Genomic DNA, 19,093 nt, shown 5'->3' on the forward strand with positions numbered 1-19,093 from the left:
CTTTTAGGACAAGGGTGGGATACTATTAGACTACCTCTCCCAGCAACCATAGGAAGCATAGCCACTGGCAAAAAAAATGCTGGGAGCTGCAGTTCCAACATTTGGAGGGCCATATAATTACCACCTTTACTTTAAGAGGACACTTCTTACATTTTAAAGGAATTACTAATGACAACCTTTATCTTTGACTTGGTAGAAGTGTATACATTAAATATAAATGTAAATACAAGATATGCACTGTATCCATCCTTAAATCCATTTCTGTGAGGATGTAATATATACAATTCGTGTACCTTGAATAATTTATAAAATCAAAATAAAAGTGGTGACAATTTTGTCTGAGAATCAGATTTCTTGGCACAATGAAGGCTTGTGTAATCAGTACAAATCCTAGGTATAAGATTGCATCTAGATGTTAAAATGCTTAGAATACACCCATTGGAATCAGTAAGGCAAAACTCAATTTCAGTTATTTCCGTGGGTATACTCTAAGCATGACTAATGCTGGATCAGCCCAAAAGGAATGGCAAACAAGGGGCCTCTACCTTTGTAGGTGAGTGGTAAAAAAGGTAGGGTTCATGTCTCTCTATAATGGGCACATCTGCATATCACAATATCCATGGCTTGTCTCCTCATTTCTGGATTAACTCCCTCCCCATTTGTTACCTCCTCTGTCAGGGTGACATTGGGGAAAACAATTCAGGGTACAGTTATCACAAGTAGCTATACTTTATAAACAAGTCAGAGTTCATATTAGTTCAGATTACGGTTTGTGGATAGTTAACAAAGCATGGCTTGATAGCAGAGGTGATTTCAACCAATATGGGTTGTTGTGCAAACTCAGGCTCCTTTTAATGAAGTAAAGAACGTTTTCCACAAAAGGATGCCCTTGCATTGTCATTCTGCATCTGAGCGTAGCTGATTTTAGTTGCTGGAATTGCATATGGAAACATTAACACAGACTGGGGATGCTAGGGAGGGTAGTAGTAGGCAAGTGGAGAGCTGCAAGTTCAGCAAAGAATGGCTGAAATGGAAAGGAGGAGGCAAGTACAGCTGTTTGTTTTCCCAGAGTTTAGAAAAGTGGGTCTACAGTTCCCAGAATCATTCAGTCAGCATAGTATGCAAAGACATAGACATATTAGTCTGAAAAATCAGTATGCAAAGAGACTTTGCAATACCTTCAAGACTAACTGAAAGAAAAGCTAGTATCACGAGTATTCACAAACTTTACTCTTTTTCCTCAGATGGAGTCAGTATAGTCAATGGTCATGTCGGTGAGGACATGCTGGAAGTTGTAGAAAGTAAAATTTCCAGACTAGGCCCTGATAAGATGACAAACAGGTAGAGGCAGAACATGAAAACATACATTCCATTTTTGCAATGGCTTACAAAAAAGGAAGGCACGGCTCAGTTTTAGAGGCTATGCAGAACCTGGGTCAGGTGTCATCAACTGCACTGGGTCTGACAGCCAGATTTATGACCCTCTGTGGGTCAGATTGCCCCAAAAGGCCTACTTGAAGTAGCTGTTATCCTTGAACAATAGACAAAAGTTCTAAACAGTCAACAGTGCAGGAAGGTGTGGGGTTGAAACTTATTTTAAAAGTGAATGCCTACAGCTGGATGCTTCCAGGAGAGGCACTTCACCTTTTTTTGGCCAGAAAAAGTTTGCTCCATGCAGTGTGGAAAGTTCAAGGGCTACAGAAACAGTTTTGGAAGCCAAATTCAGCCCCAAGGCCATACTGTGCCCATTACTGCCCTAGATCTAGTCTCACCATCTTCAGAAAAGCAGCTGAAAAAGAAGTATCTTATAACTGCAGGAAGTTTTGAAAACCAATAATCCATATGAACAGAAAAGGTGGTGGTGGTGAGGATGAAAGAATTGATTTGCACTCTTTGGTGCACATCTGGAAAGGTCTCCATATGAGTGCCACACGCTTAGCTGGTCCTAATATGCATCTTTATCACTACTCTTCTGGGCCCTGTAAAACTGACACGTGCATATTTTTATTTGCTTCACTACCTAATAGCAGCAGTTGTAAGCACCAACTCACTTGTGACTGGAATCAAAATGTGGCTACTTTTAAAAGAAAACAGATCTTAAAATACCTTACACATATGTATATCCCTCCCCCCCATTCCCTTCTCCTTTTGTGTTGTGTCTTTTTAGATTGTAAGCCTGAGGGCAGGGAACCGTCTATTATCCCCTCTGTTGTAAGCTGCCCGGATTCCCAGTGATTGGGTGGCATATAAACAAATCCTATTATTATTATTATTATTATTATTGAGTACAGATGGGGTTACCATTCAGAGTAATCACCTCTGTCCAGTAGCTTATGCTTGCAATGTATGAACATTTACAGAAATCCATGCAGAAAAGCCATCAGTGGCTTTGTATACAAGAGGCACCATTTGTTCTTCAAAATAACCAATTTCACTTCAGTAGAATTAAAAGCTTTTATTTTTGCCATACAAAGCTCTAAGAACTAAAGGTCAAGTATTGGTTAAAGAAAAGCAAAACACAATTCCCCAAAGGTATGTTAACGAAAAGACTGTACAAATTATATACATTACAGTACTGTCTTGATTTCTTCCCCCCCCCCCCAAAAAAAAAAAAGAGTAATAGCTCGGTAAGACCCACTGAGCTATTAAACCGCTTTTGCATCTTTTAAATATGTTTTATGCTTTAGTAGGAAATAAGCAATGCATTGATTTTCTCTGTTATACTCATACACTGGAATGCTGTGGTATGAATTCTTAAAAGAAACCATTAAGGAGAAGTTACAGTCCCTCCCTAATACATTTACTTAGGACTAAACGCTGCTTGTACACATTATACAGGATGAAGTGGCACGCTTCTTCAGGTAAATTTGCAGGTCTGCAGGTAGGTAAAGGTGTCCTCTCTCTGTGCTAGAAATAAATCAGCACCAAAAGGGGTATGCTAAACGTTTCTCTCTGATGTACTGGCCCACTTCATGCAAGAAAACTCTTCAAGATGGAAGAATTCCATATTATGAATGCAGTCTGAAGCAATGCATAAAGCACCAGAACACCCTTGGAAGAAGTTCATTTGAAATGAAAGACACTTAATTCTAAGTAGGACTTGTGTGGAACTATCATGTCAAGACACTGGCCAAGATCCTACTGACTGCCAATGTCACCGGAGGAGATGGGGCTGAGGTACTAGTACCAAAGGCACTGCAACAGCAGAGGGACAGTGGTGAAAACTCGGGCGCTGGCAGGGCAACTTTACTTCCTAACAGACAGATTCCATGGTTGTCCTCCTGCTGCCACGTATGCCACCGTAATGGACCAAGATGATCCCTGCCAATGACTACAATTCTTGTAACCTGGGGTGTAGATTTACTATGGAATTTCTGCCAGAAGTACGTAACATTTCTCTCTTAAGCACAAATGCATTTTAGTTGCAGTAGCATACCGAGAAACACTTTCTTCCCACCTGAACATCTATAGAAAGGCCAGACTGAAAACTAAGGTTTTAAAAAAGCTCCTATAAAAAGTAACAGCCAGATGCTATTTATAAAAAACAATATGGTGTCATTCAAAAGTTAAGATACAGAGGGTCAAGCTTATTTCAACCCCCATAAATACTGGAAGCAAGGATTTCAAAAATATAAACACATTTTATAAGAACTCTTTAACTTTGGATATTGAAACTTTCTTCCTAGGCAAAGCTAGGGACCTGAGAGGTATGCAAGTACAAGTCTTCTAGCAAATCCACGCAGCTTTGAACCCTCATCTTCCAGTCTTCCTTGACATTTTATCAAAGGAGGAGGGGAGGACACCTTCAATAGGCACTGGTTTTACATTTTTAAAAGTATCAGGAACCATTATGGTCTGGAACAAGAGCATATATTAACTCCAGATTTAACATCTGCTATAGCATACACCAACTTGCTTTCTAGCAAATGGCAGGCCATCTTCACTTCGCACAAAGTAACTTCTTTAGCTGTGGGCAAACTCCGTGTTTTGTTAAGAAAAAAAGAAAGGTCTTGATAGAGCTGCTAAAACATCAGTGAAACTTAGCAATACTCACTACATCATGTGTCTTGTACCCGACCGCATACACAACTGGCAGCATATGTATTTTTTAAAGCCACCAAAATCGTGGACTTAAATCTGAAGTGCCAATTTCAAAACATGGTTTACAAAACTACTATTATAAACTCCACCTCTAAACAAGTTTATTCTCAGCCTAGAGAACAGAAGAGCTGCATTTTACACCAACACAGATTAATATTTCTCCCTCTCGTTACTACACACGCTGATTTCTGATGCTCTTCCATCATGGCTTGTTACAGTTCGGTCATTTACTCTTTAATAGAACTTCAATTTCTAGCTATAAAACATTGGTTTTTAAACTGACAGACTAAAAATTAAGGTCTAGGGATTATTGTTTTCAATATGAAACATGTTTACTGTGGAAAATGTCTCTGTAAAAAAAAAATTCCCAAAATGATGGAAAGAAATCACAAGCCGCCTCAATAATTCCCACATAGTAATTTACAAAATTTGAGTTGACGTGACATAAAGCAACAAGCTACATGACTGCTGAACTTTCAGGATCAGCATTCCTTGCTCACTCTGTACTCCTGCTATTACCAAAACACTACAACATGTGTACCAATCTGCAAGGGGGAAAAAGAGCAGGGTGGGAGAACAGACCACATGAGGCCTGATATGTTTATATCATAAAACCCCCATGAAGATGTTAAACTGAACCTTGTAAAACCTAAAAATATGTTCAGGAAGCAAAAGCATCATTTGCATGTAGCTTTGGGAAGCAGCTTTTGCATCCTTCAGCCATAAAAAACCTGTCAAACTGTATCGGTCACAACCTTTTACTATAACAAGTAAAAAGGCAAAACAAAAACCCCACATCAAGATATTTCCAGAAGAGAGAGGGTCCAACATAATTTATCAGCATGAGGAAAAACCATGGGCAGGTGGTGGTGGTGGTTGTTGTTTTCAGTGTCACTTGACTTTTTGATCGACAGAAACCCCTTCCCGTGCCAAAATATAAAACACAATGGTCCAGCCACCGGATAACGTTAACTACTAAACATAAATAAAACTTCAGTTTCCCTCAGAGGATCTCATTTCTCCTCCAAGATGGCTAACATTCACCTTGAGCATCTTGGTGATATATTTTTTTTAATGAAATTAGTATGCAGCTCCAAAAATAGCATGATTTATGGATGAAACGACTGGATCCGCACAGCACTGGGCTACAATACAAAGGTAAAGAGCATACAAAACAAAAAAAATCTTAAGCTATGCCCAGAAACCTATCCTGACTGCCCTTTTGTATTCTCAGACGTTAAGAAAGAAACCCTTTTCAGCTTTAAAGTGCTAATATGAACAAAAGGATTACACAGCAAGTGGTTCAAGTGGCAAGAAATATTCCCATTATTCTCGGTTTTGCTGGGGGCCTTTCCTATGCTTGGAAAGAAAACAAGTTTTTTCACACAACAATGTTCCAGATTTGATCAGTACTGATGAGCCAAATGCACTCAAGATGTAAGTTCCTAAATGACTTTGCCTGAATTCAAGTCAAGTTATTCTGCCCCTGCCCAATCTTTTTTCACAAGATCATGCAAAGATTACAGGTATTCTAGTCTTAAAATACTAACTTTTGCTGGCTAGGTAAAAAACACACTGACTTGTTATATAACATGAGATGTCCTACAACTTTTCTGAGCAGCCCATTTAAGAAGATTTTTCTTTGCTTTTTCTTTTTTTATATAAAACAGAAATGCTTCCATTTTAAATCATTTCAGTAAGATTCTGGTATCACAAACTCAAATTCAGTACTGCCGTCAGATGGGTTTTGTTTAAAGAGAGATTCGTTTGCCTGCGGAACAAAGATGTCATCCCATGTCATTGGCTTTGTTGAAGGATTAGGGGCTGGTTCCTGAGGAGCTTCTTTGACAGGAGCAGCTGGATAAATTAGAGTATTGTCATTCCCCATGGGTACGTTGCTGGAATTACCTGAAATATATGCATAATTTCTGATCTGCAAAGACCTACAAGGATGCAAACGATAGAGCTTGGACTCTCCAGAAGGATCCTGGCTATGAACAGACCTTATGTGTGTAGCCATGACCTGATAGTTGATGAAACACTGACCACAAGCCAAGCACTGGTACCTTCTCTCCCCAGTGTGGTGTATTTCATGTTTGGTGCGGTATTCAGCAAGAGGGAAAACCTTTTCACAGTAACGGCAGGGATATTTCTTCTCCCAGGAATGAACATTAAAGTGTCTCCGCAAACTTGTAAGACAAACATAGGACCTCCGGCACACAATACAGATGTAATAAACTTTTCCATCCATTATGAGCTCATAGTGATCATCATGCTTTACTTTCAGTCGTTTCCTGTTGGCAGAATCATCTCCTGATGTTCTGGGCAAGTCATCCAGCCGAACTTCTCCATCAGCCTCATCTTTCACTGGAATGACAATGTCGTAGGTGTCTTCACCGATATTTGCATACACCTTGCAGCCTGTTGACAAGCTTTCTATTTCAGTAGCTGTATCTAAAGTGATGGTCTTCTGGCCTTCGGTTATGTGCTTGGGTGCAACACTTGCCGAAGCATCCTTTTGGCTCCCTGAAAGAACATTTGAAATTTTTATTTTGAACTCATTAGGTTGGGGGACTGCATTTTGCAGAAAGCTGGCCAACTGCTTCTTCTGAACCGTTGTGCTGTCAGTTGTAGTGGCAATGGCAGAAGTAATAGGAGCAGCAACAACAGTAGTAGCAGCAGCAGTAGTAGCAGTAGCAGCAGCAGCAGTAGTAGCAGCAGCAATAAGCGGCTTAGGGGTAGTGGGTTGCTGGACCAAAGAACTGCTGCTTGCTGAACCTGGGCTGGATGAACCAAGGATGTCATCATCGTCTTCCACATCTGCATCATCCTCTTCCTCTTCATCAATGGCATTGGTTTCCATGTCTGTCAAAGAATCACTATTAGATGGTTGTTGATTCTCCTCGGGTATAGGAGATACCTCTATTTCGTGTGATGAACTAACATCCGGTGAAGCGCTAATCTGTGATGGATTTAACGTAAGAACGTTAGGAGTTTCAGCTTGAGGAGCAGAGGGGACAGTCACTTCTGCAGGCGTTTGGCTTTCAGTTGGGTTTGGCTGAGCAGTGGATGAGTCGAGCCTTGACGCTGTAACTGCAGCAGACTGAGGTGGCAAAGTACTACTGCTACAGTTTGTTTGCTCAGAGGCTCCTCCAGGGATTGAGCAAGGCTGGCTCTGTGTTGCCGCTTTGGGCTCTAGAAGACGGTTCTTTGCAGGTGCAAGCTCCGAACAGAAGATTACATCGTCATCATCGTCAGAATCACTAATAGTAATCTTTGTGTTGTCACATTCCTTGCCATACAATGAAAACGATTCCGTTATAACAGGTTTCTCAGCAATTAGATTCTGACCCAAAGACTGGGTTGCAGGCTGTTGTGTTTCAAGGCTGTTTGCTTCTGGGTAGGGCATTTCAGAAGTGCTGGGCCCAATACCACCAGACATGTTCTTCACCTGCTGCAGAGGAGCCCCCAGATCAGCAAGAAATTTGACTCCCAGCAACTGTCCTGATTTAATTAGCTCATCAAGCAAGTCTGATCTCACCCTGACTATTTTGGAGCTGTAGATGTAGTTGAGAATTTCGGCAAAAATCTCTGCTCTGATAAAGCTCAATTCAACCACTTGTCCTGCCACGGAGAAGAGCTGTTGAAAGTAAGTGCTTGAGGCTGAGAGGACATTTCGATGGGCTCGAAATTTCCGGTCCTCCACAATGACAGTAACATCACAAAAAAGCCCATGGCCACGTTGTTCATCCAAAGCCTTTAAGAGCATACCAGAATACTGGTTGTCTGTTGCAGTAATTAGCTTTCGGGTCTCCATTCCTATAATGAGAAAGAAATATGTTCATTTTCCCCCTATGACAGAACAGTTCAGCTTGAACTAGGATGCATTTTAAAATTAGAATATTGTTTAATTTACCTTCATTTTTTAAATGATACTATCTTGCTTGGAAGCTACATTTTAACAAACTGTGCCAAAGCTGCAGTCCAGTCCTTAGGATGGGATCGTGGCTTTGGCACAGCTTCCAGACTCTCAGTATGCATGCATCATTTAAACAGCATACCTCCAAAGTGACCCAAAGCAGCTTTATTTTGGTCTGTCTGTATGGGGCCTCAGTCACAGAGGAAAAGAGCTCTGGAATAACATCCTCACCCTATAAATGTAAGAAAGACAATCAGCCTAAAAGCAGGACAAGAACACAACTGTGCTTTTGAGACCTGCAGTCTCACCTCCAAGGCAACAGCTGGCTCAACCAATGCCACTTAAGAATGAAGCGGCATTGCTGTCAGTCTCGTTTTTCATCTCAGTTATGAATCTGTTTGAAATCATTTTAGTTGGGAGGTGATGGAGAGGAGAGGAGGAAAAGCAGTAGAGGTGGGTGAGACCACCTTCCTGAAAAGAACATTATGGGTTTTGGCTGAGATTTAGATGTAGAGTGCATCAACACTGTGGAAATAATGCAGTTTCATACCACTTTAAGTGCTGTAGCTCCATCCGATGGAATCCTGGGATCTGTCGTTTTATAAGGTCTTTAGCCTTCTCTGTCAAAGAGTGCTGGTTCCTCACAAAACTACAAATCCCAAGGATTCTGTAGGACGGAGCCATGGCAGTTAAAGTGTTGTCAAACCACATTATTTCTACAGTATCAATGCATCCATGCCTCTACAGGTATTTATTTAAACTGTTATCATTTGTCGAGTTTCTGTGCCATCAGCTCTTAAGGACAGACAATCTAAATCAGGGGGTGCAATTTGCACCCTCAAGATTTTGTTGAACTGTAATGTCCAGCAGTTCTGGTCAGCAATAACTAGTGGTGGTGGATGTTGGTAGTTTCAGTCTAATAAATGGAGGGCACAAACTGACAACATGTGATCTAAATTAAAAAGGAAGACAATGCAAAGAGACCAGTACCTATCATATTCTAATAACCAAGGAGCCCACAGAAGAGACACCAGTGAATATGGCTGCCATCTCTGTTTTTGGGTCCTGCTGTGATGCAAGTAAACCTGACACACAGGCCTGCTTCAGATGTTTTAATCTGGATAACCCAGAAATGAGATGTATGCACATTTTCTCCATTCTCATCTCACATAACTAGGTTTGACAAATAACTGGAACAGGACCTGGACCACAAAAACCTAGCAACTGAAGCTTCTCCCAATGTTTATCCACACTGCCAGGAACCATCCTCAACTCCAATACTCTTAAAGGCATAAGAAAAGTGCACCTGTCAACAAAAGCAGCTATGGATGTGAAACACAGAGAACTATCACACAGAGCACTTCTGTCAAACTGGAAAAACGGGTTTCAGTGGGAAAAGGGCAGGAAAGATCTTGGGAAACCTTTCCCTGCTTCTAACATGTATACTATGGACTATGTTCAGTTCTGTTCATCTTCTCACTGTGTTGAGATAGTGGCAATCAGGTACGCATGTCGTTTTTTTCTGCTTTGGGGATTTTTACATGAGCAAAACCTAATTCTCACAAGAATATGCATTAACCTGGGAGTAGTTACGTGTGGATATTGCTCTTAGACATTCTAGAAATTAAAAAAACCACATATTTTATGTATAAATGTTGCTCCACTAATTGGAACTGTGAGAAATTCACCCAAGGTGTAGCTTGAAATAAAGTTGGAGGAGGGAGAAGAGAGAGACAATACCAGCAGTTTGGAGGCATTCGTATTTCTGTACTTGGTAGCAAGTATGTTTGTTAACAAAACTACACATCCTAGAATTCCATAGCACTGAGCCATGGCAGTTAAAGTGGTGCCAATCTAGATTACTCCTGCAGTGCAGATACAGCCAAAGCCTCTGACAATTTTCATTTTTACAAAATCTTTTTATGCCTGCCCATCTTCCCTTTCCTTCCTTGTCATCTGTCTAGCTTGACTTTTTTAGCAGCATCTGCACTGGGAAGATGGTGAAAGAGGGCCGGAGAAACAGATTTCAGCAATGTGTCTACATTAATAAATCCAATAAAATGGGAGCTGGGAAAGAACGGTATTTCTGCTGCAGCCAATCCTACTGTAGCTCTGTGTGTCTGTCTACAAAAGGCAAGCTATACAGCAGCTAAGCTCTGATTCTCTCCCTTAGCATGTATGAACAGCAAACCAACCAAGAAGTGGAGGGGCAGATAACCCAGCCTCAACCAACTACCACTCACACATTTAAAAAAGCATATCTCTAGACATCCAGCCACCAAAATGGAAATCATAAGAAAAGTGGAAGCTGATCCCTGATGCACTTAAGAAGCTTTCAAGTGGTCTTGTTCATTTAAGCAAGACTTACCAGACCTGCTTGTTTCATTCCACATGTGTATATGGTTAGCTCTGAATAAAGTTTGCTGAAGGATGCTGGACTGCTCCGGTGTTGAACTGGGGAAGGAACCTATCCCTATTCTTTCCATTATTTCTGCCTCTGGTACCAAAATTTCTGTTAAAGAAGTATCCAGGAACATGTCTATTTCATCAACTGGGGGTATAGCGCTAGTTTCAGGCAGAACAAAGAGGATGCTGAAGGGGAAAGTGTTAGGGAAAGCATGTGTGAGTTGCTGAATGAAGCAAGAGGGTAATGGAGTGGAGAATGAGAAAAAGCAATGACAACAGCAACAGTGTTTATAGGAGAGAAAGAAGAGCAAAAACATTAGAGAGAAGTACAGAAAGTGCTATGACAAATTGGCAGGCTAGCTCTAAAGGATGGTTTCTAGAAACATAGCTGCCTTATCATATAATTGGATCAAAACAGTTGGTTCACCTGATTCAGAATTGGTACCTGACCTCTTCCACCCAATTTGGTGCCCCCAGATTTCAACTGTTTAGCAAGACAAGGGCACCACTAACTAGATCCAGCTTTCAACAATGTAATGCATTCACAGACATGGGTCCAATCTACACCACAGAAGTAACGCAGTTTGACACCACTTTCACTGCTATGGCTCAGTGCTTGGGGATCCTGAGATTTGTAGTTTTGTGAGACATTTAGCCCTCTCTGTCAGGGAGCTCTAGTGCGACAACTACAATTCCCAGGATTCCACAGCATTGAGCCATGGCAGTTAAAAGTGGCATTGACATGGATTATTTCTGCAGTGCAAATGCAGCCAGAGTGAGGTAAATTTAAAGAGAGAAAAACTGAGAGGAGATTCTTGAGAGGCTAACACTGAAAAATGAATTCAAAAACATCGCCATGTTAGTCTGAAAAAACCAGTTTGCAAAGGGAACCTGCAGCACCTTTGAGACTAAATGAAAGATAGACGTTGGTAGTATGAGCTTACACAGACTTGAGCCTACTTCCTCAAATGTATTTGGTGGAATGGAAAGCCCAGGGACAGACCTATATATAGCAAGCACTCTGTGTGTGAGAATGTCCATCGAAATGCAAAACTGTGTGAGTGTGGTGATGAGGTGACAAGTGCAGTTTTAACAATGGAGGGTGATTAGGGTACAAGGCAAGGATGTTGCCTAAAGCCAAGGTGAGCAGATAACCATATGAATGAGTATTGGGATTTAGTGAGGGAGCCAAAAAGAAGATGGGATGAACCGGCCAAGAGAGCCCCCATGAAGCTAGTGCTATAATGTGTGTAGTCTGGAAACCATGAAGCCCTATGAGGAATGACTCAGGGAACTGCTGGGGATGTTTAGCCTGGAGAAGAGAAGGTTAAGAGGTGATATGATGATAGCCCTGTTTAAATACTTGAAGGGATGTCATATTGAGGAGGGAGCAAGCTTGTTTCCTGCTGCTGCAGAGATTAGGGACAGGAGCAATGGATTCAAACTGGGGGGGGGGGATCCACCTAAACATTATGAAGAAGATCTTGATGGTAAGAGCTGCTTGAAAGGTGGTGAAGTCTCCTTTGGAGGTCTTTAAACAGAGGCTAGATGACCATCGGTCAGGAGTGCTTTGAGTGTGAGTTCCTGCATGGCAGAATGGGGTTGCACTGCATAGTCCTTGAGGTCTCTTCCAACTCTGTGAAAGATGAGGTCTGGTGGGAGCCGCAGGGCCGAGGAGGCCTGCAAAGCCATCACCACCTTGGTCAGTTTGCAAAGGGCTCTAGTAGAGTACCACTTTAGGCACTAACTGAGCGAGAGAAGGCAGGAGGAGCAGCAGCTTCCTAGATCTGAGCCTTGCAAAGGCATCTGAGGAAGGAAGTCCCTGCTCTCGTGAGTCTCAAAAGCCTTCCTAGATCCCAGATTTCCTAGTCGAATACTGCCAGGTCTTTGCATTTATTCCTAGGTTACTTTTTCAGACAGAGCCCTCTTGTTCTGGGAAATCTCTCTCAAACCTTTGACACGTTACTGAAAGAAAGAAGCCGGGAGCAGGGGCTTTCCTAGGCATCCAGGCGCCCTCCTTTTCCAGGACACGTCCTACATTCCAGCCTTCTGTCCAAGAGGAACTCAAGAGCGTCCTCCATTTGCAGCTCTCTCTATTTATGGGAGGCCCTACATTTTGTCTGGAACATCCTCCATTCTGCAGCGAGGATACCTCTGGCCTCCATTTTCCTAAGGATGTGTCCTCCCTTTCATCCTTCTGTCCAGGAGGAATGCCGAAGTGTCCTCCATCTCGAGCTCTCTCGATCTTTGGGGGGTGTCCTACAATGTCCTCCATCCCGGGATGAGGAAAGATCCACCTGCCTCCTCCTCCTCCTTTCTTTTCCAGGACATGTCCTCCATTTCAGCCTACCCAGGAGGAGCGTCCTCCATCTCGAGCTCTCTCTCTATTGGGGGGTGTCCTACAATGTCCTCCATCCCGGGGTGAGGACACCTCTGGTCCCCCGCCTCCTTCCTGCCCAATGCTGAGGACACGTCCTCCATTTTCCCCAGGACATGTAGGATTGGGGGGCGTCCTACAATGTCCTCCCTGTCTGTGAGGCGAGGCCCTCCTCCTCCGTCGAGGGAACCGGCGACACAAAGGCGGGCGGGCGGGCAGGGGACCCTCCCTCCGCCTGGGGAGAAGAAAGGGCCGCCTGGGCCGCCCCAGTCCCTGCCTCCTTGCCCTCCCAGCCGGCCCTGGCGAGCGGAGACGCCGGGGAAGGCGGCCTCGGGTACCTCTCCTCCTCCTCCTCCTCTTCCTGGACCCACCGACCGACCGACCTCCTCCTCGCCGACGCTTCCGCCTCCTCAGCCTCAGCCAGGCCTCGCAGCCACCAGAGGCCGCTCCCCTTCTCCCACGCAGCCTCGGCCATTTCCGGAGACAACTCGGCACCGCTCGGCAATTTCCGGCATCGCTCGGAAGAGAGCGAAGGCACTCGGCTGTTTCCGGAAGCGCTCCGAAAGCTAAAGCAGCCCCGAAGGCGCTCGGCTCTTTTCGGGAGGTTTCGCCACCAGCCCCGAAAGCAGTTCGGGAACTTTCGGGAGCGAAGGTGGCGGCTCCATTCTTTTTGTAAAAGCCGGGCGGAAGGAGGCAGAGGGCGCCTCCCGCGTGGAAGGGAGGGGGTCACGTGACCCAAAGCGCGGGAAAACGGGGAGGAAATGGCCCTCCTTCCCTCCCTCTGCAGCCATCAGGGCCCGAATCTGAAGTAAGGCTGCATCCACACTGGAGAAATAACCCAGTTTGGGACCGCTTTAACTCTTTGTCTGCCTCAAGGCTATGGAATTCTGGGAGTTGGAGTTTGTAGAGCTCCCAGAATTCCATAGCCTTGAGCCAGACAGAGTTAGAGCAGTACCAAACCGGGTTATTTTTCCAGTGTGGATGCAGCCTTACTCTGGCCTGTTACAGACTGCCAAAATAAAGCTGCTTCGGGTCTCTTTGGAGGTATGCTGTTTAAATGATGCATGCATCCAAAGAATCCAAAAGCTGCACCAAAGCTGCCCTCCAGTGCTTAGGAATGGAGTGTGGCTTTGGTGCGACCTCCGGACTCTTAGGACCCATGCGTCATTTAAACAGCACACCTCCAAAGAGACCCAAAGCAGCTTTATTTTAACAGGCCTCTGGCAGCCCAAAGCAGACTTTCCCACTTCTGGGCTTTTCTTTTTCTGACAATCATCTTTAGAAAGGCTGAGAGAGTGTGACCAGACGGCCTCAGCACAAAAGAGGACAAGGCGCCGCAAAATGTAGGCCTTTCGAGGGAAAACAACGGAGGGACCCAATACAAGTTAAAAAAACCCTTAATACAAACATGAATTCCCGCTTCTTAGGCTCAAAATGGAGGACGCTCTGGAATCCCTGCTGACAGAAGGGTGAAATGTCCTGGAAAAGGAGCTTAAAAACCTAAAAACACTTGAAACAAATGTACATTCTTAGGCTCAAAATGGAGGATAGCGTGGGATCCCTCCTGGATATAAAGAAGAATGAAAAAGAGGACAATATCCTGGAAAGGGGGCTAAAACAGGTAAAAACACTTAATACAAATATAAATCCCTGCTTCTTAGGCTCAAAATGGTTGCACATAAATTGGGTTTAAACGTCTGGTTACTCTGAAGGTCGCCCGGTGGGTTTCTGCGGCTGAGACAGGATTCGAACCCTGGGCTCCAGAGTCACAGTCTCCAACACTCAAACCACTTTGCCACACTGGCTCTATAGTTGGGTTGAAACTGTGCTTTAAATGTACGCTTCCAGTCTTCGCCTTTAGGCATCCTCTCCTGTCAGCAGTGGCTGAGGGCCAACAAATGTATGAATCAGCTCCTCAGCATTGCTAAAACCAAAACAATTCTAAAGCCAAGATTGAGAATCAAGGGGCCTGCAGATGTTCTTGGGCTGGAGCCCTAAGCAATAGGGCAGCAGACATGATGGCCAACGTCTGGAGGACAGCGTTAAATCCCCACCCTTGCCTTCAGTTGTACATACCTGGCCTTGTGCTATATGGCTTCATGAATACCAAATATCTTTGTACCATGCCTCCTGACATCCCAGTTAAACTGTTCCATAATAATCAGTAGGGGAAGCAAACGGTTTTAGCATCTTTAAAGGTTAGCCTTTATTCTACAAAGCTGCAGATTTTAGCATCCCTTGCTTTAAGCAGCTTAGTTCCCAAATCCACCATTCGCCACAATCAACCATGCTGGCTTGGTCAAAACATATTCCCACATAAGAACATCTGGCCTTTAAAAAGTATCCTGCAGCAACAAAAGATTTGTTGATTCTGCATTGGTTATATTCAAACTATCAGGGGAGCCATTTTAAAGATTTCTCAGTACTTTAAGCTGAGTACTTTAAGGCCCATTCACCTGAAATGACAGCAATTTGCTAATGAGCTTCCCTGGCTTAGAGCTACCTTCCTGTGTTGTGGTGTGCCTTCAAGCCATTTCCAACTTATGCCATCCATCCCTAAGGCAAACCTATCTCAGACTTGTCTTGGAAAGGTTTGTTCAGAGGAGGGTTGCCTTTGCCTACCTCCGAGGACAGGAGAGTGTGACTTGCCCAGTGGGTTTCCATGGCCAAGCGGGGATTCGAACCCTGGTCTCCAGAGTCGTAGTCCAGTGCTCAAACCACTACACCATGCTGGACCTGAAATTCATATGGTTTTCTCAAAAGGATCAACAAGTACACTGCGAAAATCCAAAGCCTGCCTACACTCCTCAGAATACTTTCTTACTAGGATGTTATCATGGGCCGCCTTCCAAAAACTGAGATTGAAGAGGTGTTTGAAACTCTTTTCCTCTCCCCTTTCTCCTCCATATTCTAAAGCGCATGACTGACTAATGTCACATTTTCATGGCCAAATGGGACCTAAAATCTTGGCATCACAGTCCAACCTCCCCTCCAATGATTTGCCCAACAATTCACATTAGCGCAAGAGAAGGGTAACAAAATGTAGTCCTAAACGTCCAAAAGGCTAAATGTTCTCCTTCCCATTACACCGTATAGTATTCTGGGGGAAACAAAAAGAAGGCAAGACAATACTTGCCTGTACTTTTTCTACCTGATAGGGCAACCCAGAATACTGGAAATACTTGTCCAGGTAGAGTCTCTCTGGACCAGTATTTCAAGTATTCCTCTTTTATTCGTATTCCTTTTTGCTAGAGTTTCAGTTCTTTAAAGCGAAAAATATTAGGTTTTATTATCCCAGACTCTATGGCTCCACTATTAGTTGCTTTTACTTTATCAGTGATTTTTTCAAGGGGGTGCTATACTATCCCTCTGTGACAGGTTTCAAAGCAAAGGTGGGCAGAGTTGCCTAAATTACTGGTGTTTAATCTCATTAAATATTGTGAGGTGAGGTTTCATAGGAACTGCAGCTTCTCTAGACAAAAAAATGAACACCCTCCGCTCTTAAACTTATTATCAAGTTACACTAATGGAAAGTACTTCTTTGCTGGGCTGCAACCATGGCCTCCCAAAACCTGTCCCCAATAATCTATAGGATCCAATCCAATATGCAAGCAGTTACCAAAAAGTTACCCTGCTTTTGGATACTGCAAGTCCCACAGGAGTTTAGGAAGCACACATATCTTTAAAAGGAGTGTACTACCTGGCTATTTAAACCCCCCAATTACAGCACATGCAAGTAAGCTGAAAGTGGCACCTAAATTTGTGTGAAGTTTATAATTACTAAGGCCTGTTACAGACTGCCAAAATAAAGCTGCTTCGGGTCTCTTTGGAGGTATGCTGTTTACATGATGCATGCATCCAAAGAATCCAGAAGCCGCACCAAAAGCTGCACTCCAGTGCTTCGGAACGGAGTGTGGCTTTGGCACGACCTCCGGACTCTTAAGACCCATGCATCATTTAAACAGCATACCTCCAAAGAGACCCTAAGCAGCTTTATTTTGGCAGTCTGTAACAGGCCTAAGACTTAACTGCCAACTTCTTTCTTTCAGTGAGTCTCAAAGGTGCTACAAGATTTCTCTACATACTGATTCTACATATCAACACAGGCTGTTATCTTTGAATACCTAGAAATTAGTACTCAGCTTGTTGGGAGCAATTGGCTTACAGACTATAAACCATTTAGAGCGCTGAGTTAGTTCACTATGAAGCAGCATAGGAATGTAAATGCTATTGCTACTGTTACAGAAATGGGGAATAGGGGTGACCTGGACTATACTAAGGCCCCATACAGACAGGCCAAAATAAAGCTGCTTTGGGTCACTTTGGAGGTATGCTGTTTAAATGATGCATGTGTCCTAAGGGTCCAGAAGCCACGCCAAAGCCATGCTCCAGTCCTAAGGATTGGAATGTGGCTTTGGTGAAGCTTTCGGACTTTTAGGACGCATGCATCATTTAAACAGCATACCTCCAAAGTGTCCTGAAGCAGCTTTATTTTGGCAGTCTGTATGGGGCCTAACTTTAGTACATCTTGCTTTCGTCTTTGTAGGACCTCAAAGGGACACAGATACCTCAGTTGTATGACACTACACTGTTACAGCGCTATTATTCCATTTTAACTGCTATGGCATTCCTGGGATTTGTAGTTCATGGAAACCTAAGAGTTGCCTGGCTGAGGATTTTGAAAAGCCCACTCCCTGAACTGCAAATCCCAGGATTCCACAGTGGAATAATAGTGCCATAACAGTGCAATGTGATACTGAGGAAGGTCTTTCTGAAATCTCTTCAAGGGCACAGTTTGGGGACCATTGGTCTAAAGGGATAAAAACGAGGAACGAAGGGGGCCTTGTGGGTATGAGGAATAAAGGTAAAAGGTAAGAGGAGAGATGGGGCATTCGTGAGGCGTGAAAGAAAGAAGAATGAGCATTAAGGAGGTAAAAGTTGGAAGGCAGGGACGTAGCCAAGGGGGGGGGTTCTTGGGGTCCGGACCCCCCCTTCCGTTAGAAAAATGAATGGTGCGTGCTGCTGCACCGCCTCCGCCCCCAAGCCCCGATATAATGGTGGCCCTTAGTCTGGACCCCCCCCCTTCCTAAAATCCTGGCTACGTCCCTCTGGAAGGGAAAAAGGAAATAAAAGGGTTAGTCAGTAGAGGATAACAATAAGAGGTATAAGGGATAAAGTCAAGGGAAGGCAGGGGTAAAAATTCCTTCCCCCCATTTATTATTGCTATATAGACGATATAAAAGCAAGATTGAAGGAATTAAAATCCAGATTAATAGATAAGATCTAAAGTAAGGGGAAGACGGGGTTCTTTTTGGTCATTTCTCCCATTTAGATGATGATGATGATGATGATGATGATGATGATGATGATGATGATTTTAGACTATATAAAAGCAGGATTAAGGCAAATGAATAAAGACGGGACAAAAGACATAAAGGAATTCAACCCCAAGTTAATAGAGAAGTGAGCCAGAGGTCATACTACGCGACTGAAAGGAAAGGAAGAGGATGTGTCACGACGGACTTATGTCTTTGGAAGAGATAAGGATTATGATACTGAAAGATTAAAAGAGGAAATGCAAATGCAATCGTAGAGCCTGAAGGAAGGAAGGAAGGGAGGAAGGGAGGAAGGAAGGGAGAAGTGGGTCATTCCGAAGAAAGGAAAGGAGGGCCTGGTGGGAAAAGGGGAGCCTCCGAAGGCCTCAAAGGCCGGGCCAAAGGGGCTCTGGGAAACCTCGCCCTCCCTCCGAGGCTCCTCGGCCTCCGGCTCGGTCCCCGCGGAGGGAAGCCGCTCTCACCTGCCGCCTCCGCGTTCATGGCGCCGGCCTCCATCCTCCTCCCGCAGCGGCCCAGGAGCAGCACAAAGGAACGGCCCCCGGAACCCCTTGCGGCGGACCTGGGTGCCACACGGGCCTCAATCAGCAACGCTCCCTGAGGCCTCGGGGGAAGGAGATCCGTGTGACACTCGGGCTGCTCATCGCGCGCGCCTCTTACGCCTCCGCTGGCAGGAGACCATAGAGATAGGAACATTGTAGAGAGAGGGGAAATGAGAACGAAGAGCTTCCGGGTTCACCATAGGCATTCATTAATTAATTACTTGCATTTTGTGACCAAGAACTGGGTTCGGATGCCTACTCAGCCATCCTCGAAGCCCACTCGGTGACCTTGGCCAAGCCACGCTGTCTCAGCCTCAGAGGCAAAGGCAAACTGAAGAAAATGGCCAGTATGCAAAGTAGGATAGAATCTAAACAGCCTTAGCATAGAGCCTTAGGGTTGCCATGAGTCAGAAAC

The 19,093-nt window shown here is 44.1% G+C and overlaps 1 protein-coding gene across 5 annotated transcripts; it reads right to left on the minus strand.

The window, feature by feature from the left end:
• Window positions 1–2,440: 2,440 nt before the first annotated feature.
• Window positions 2,441–18,678, minus strand: LOC149308937 (transcriptional regulator Kaiso-like). 5 transcript variants are annotated; one of them, XM_089536735.1, is made up of 2 exons: window positions 18,601–18,678; window positions 2,441–7,920 (listed from the first exon to the last, which is right to left on the minus strand). In XM_089536735.1, exons 1-2 carry the CDS (start codon window positions 18,632–18,634, stop codon window positions 5,795–5,797), a joined length of 2,160 nt encoding a protein of 719 aa, XP_089392861.1. In that variant the 5' UTR covers window positions 18,635–18,678; the 3' UTR covers window positions 2,441–5,794. The 5 variants fall into 5 exon arrangements, with proteins under 5 accessions (XP_089392861.1, XP_089392864.1, XP_089392863.1 ...); XM_089536738.1 differs by lacking the exon at window positions 18,601–18,678 and adding an exon at window positions 15,426–15,498; XM_089536737.1 differs by lacking the exon at window positions 18,601–18,678 and adding an exon at window positions 13,187–13,237.
• Window positions 18,679–19,093: the final 415 nt, after the last annotated feature.

This window comes from Sceloporus occidentalis, unplaced genomic scaffold (assembly GCF_023333645.1).
Source record: "Sceloporus occidentalis isolate IW3139 unplaced genomic scaffold, rSceOcc1.0.p SCAF_8, whole genome shotgun sequence".
In the NCBI taxonomy this organism is placed as follows: domain Eukaryota; kingdom Metazoa; phylum Chordata; class Lepidosauria; order Squamata; family Phrynosomatidae; genus Sceloporus; species Sceloporus occidentalis.

Bases quoted from the DNA above. Each gene is read 5' to 3' on its own strand.
- LOC149308937 (XM_089536735.1), bottom strand. From the start codon at position 18,634: ATGGAGGCCGGCGCCATGAACGCGGAGGCGGCAG. The intron at 7,921-18,600 runs GTGAGAGCGGCT...TTCTCATTATAG, and splicing joins CATGAACGCGGAGGCGGCAG to GAATGGAGACCCGAAAGCTA.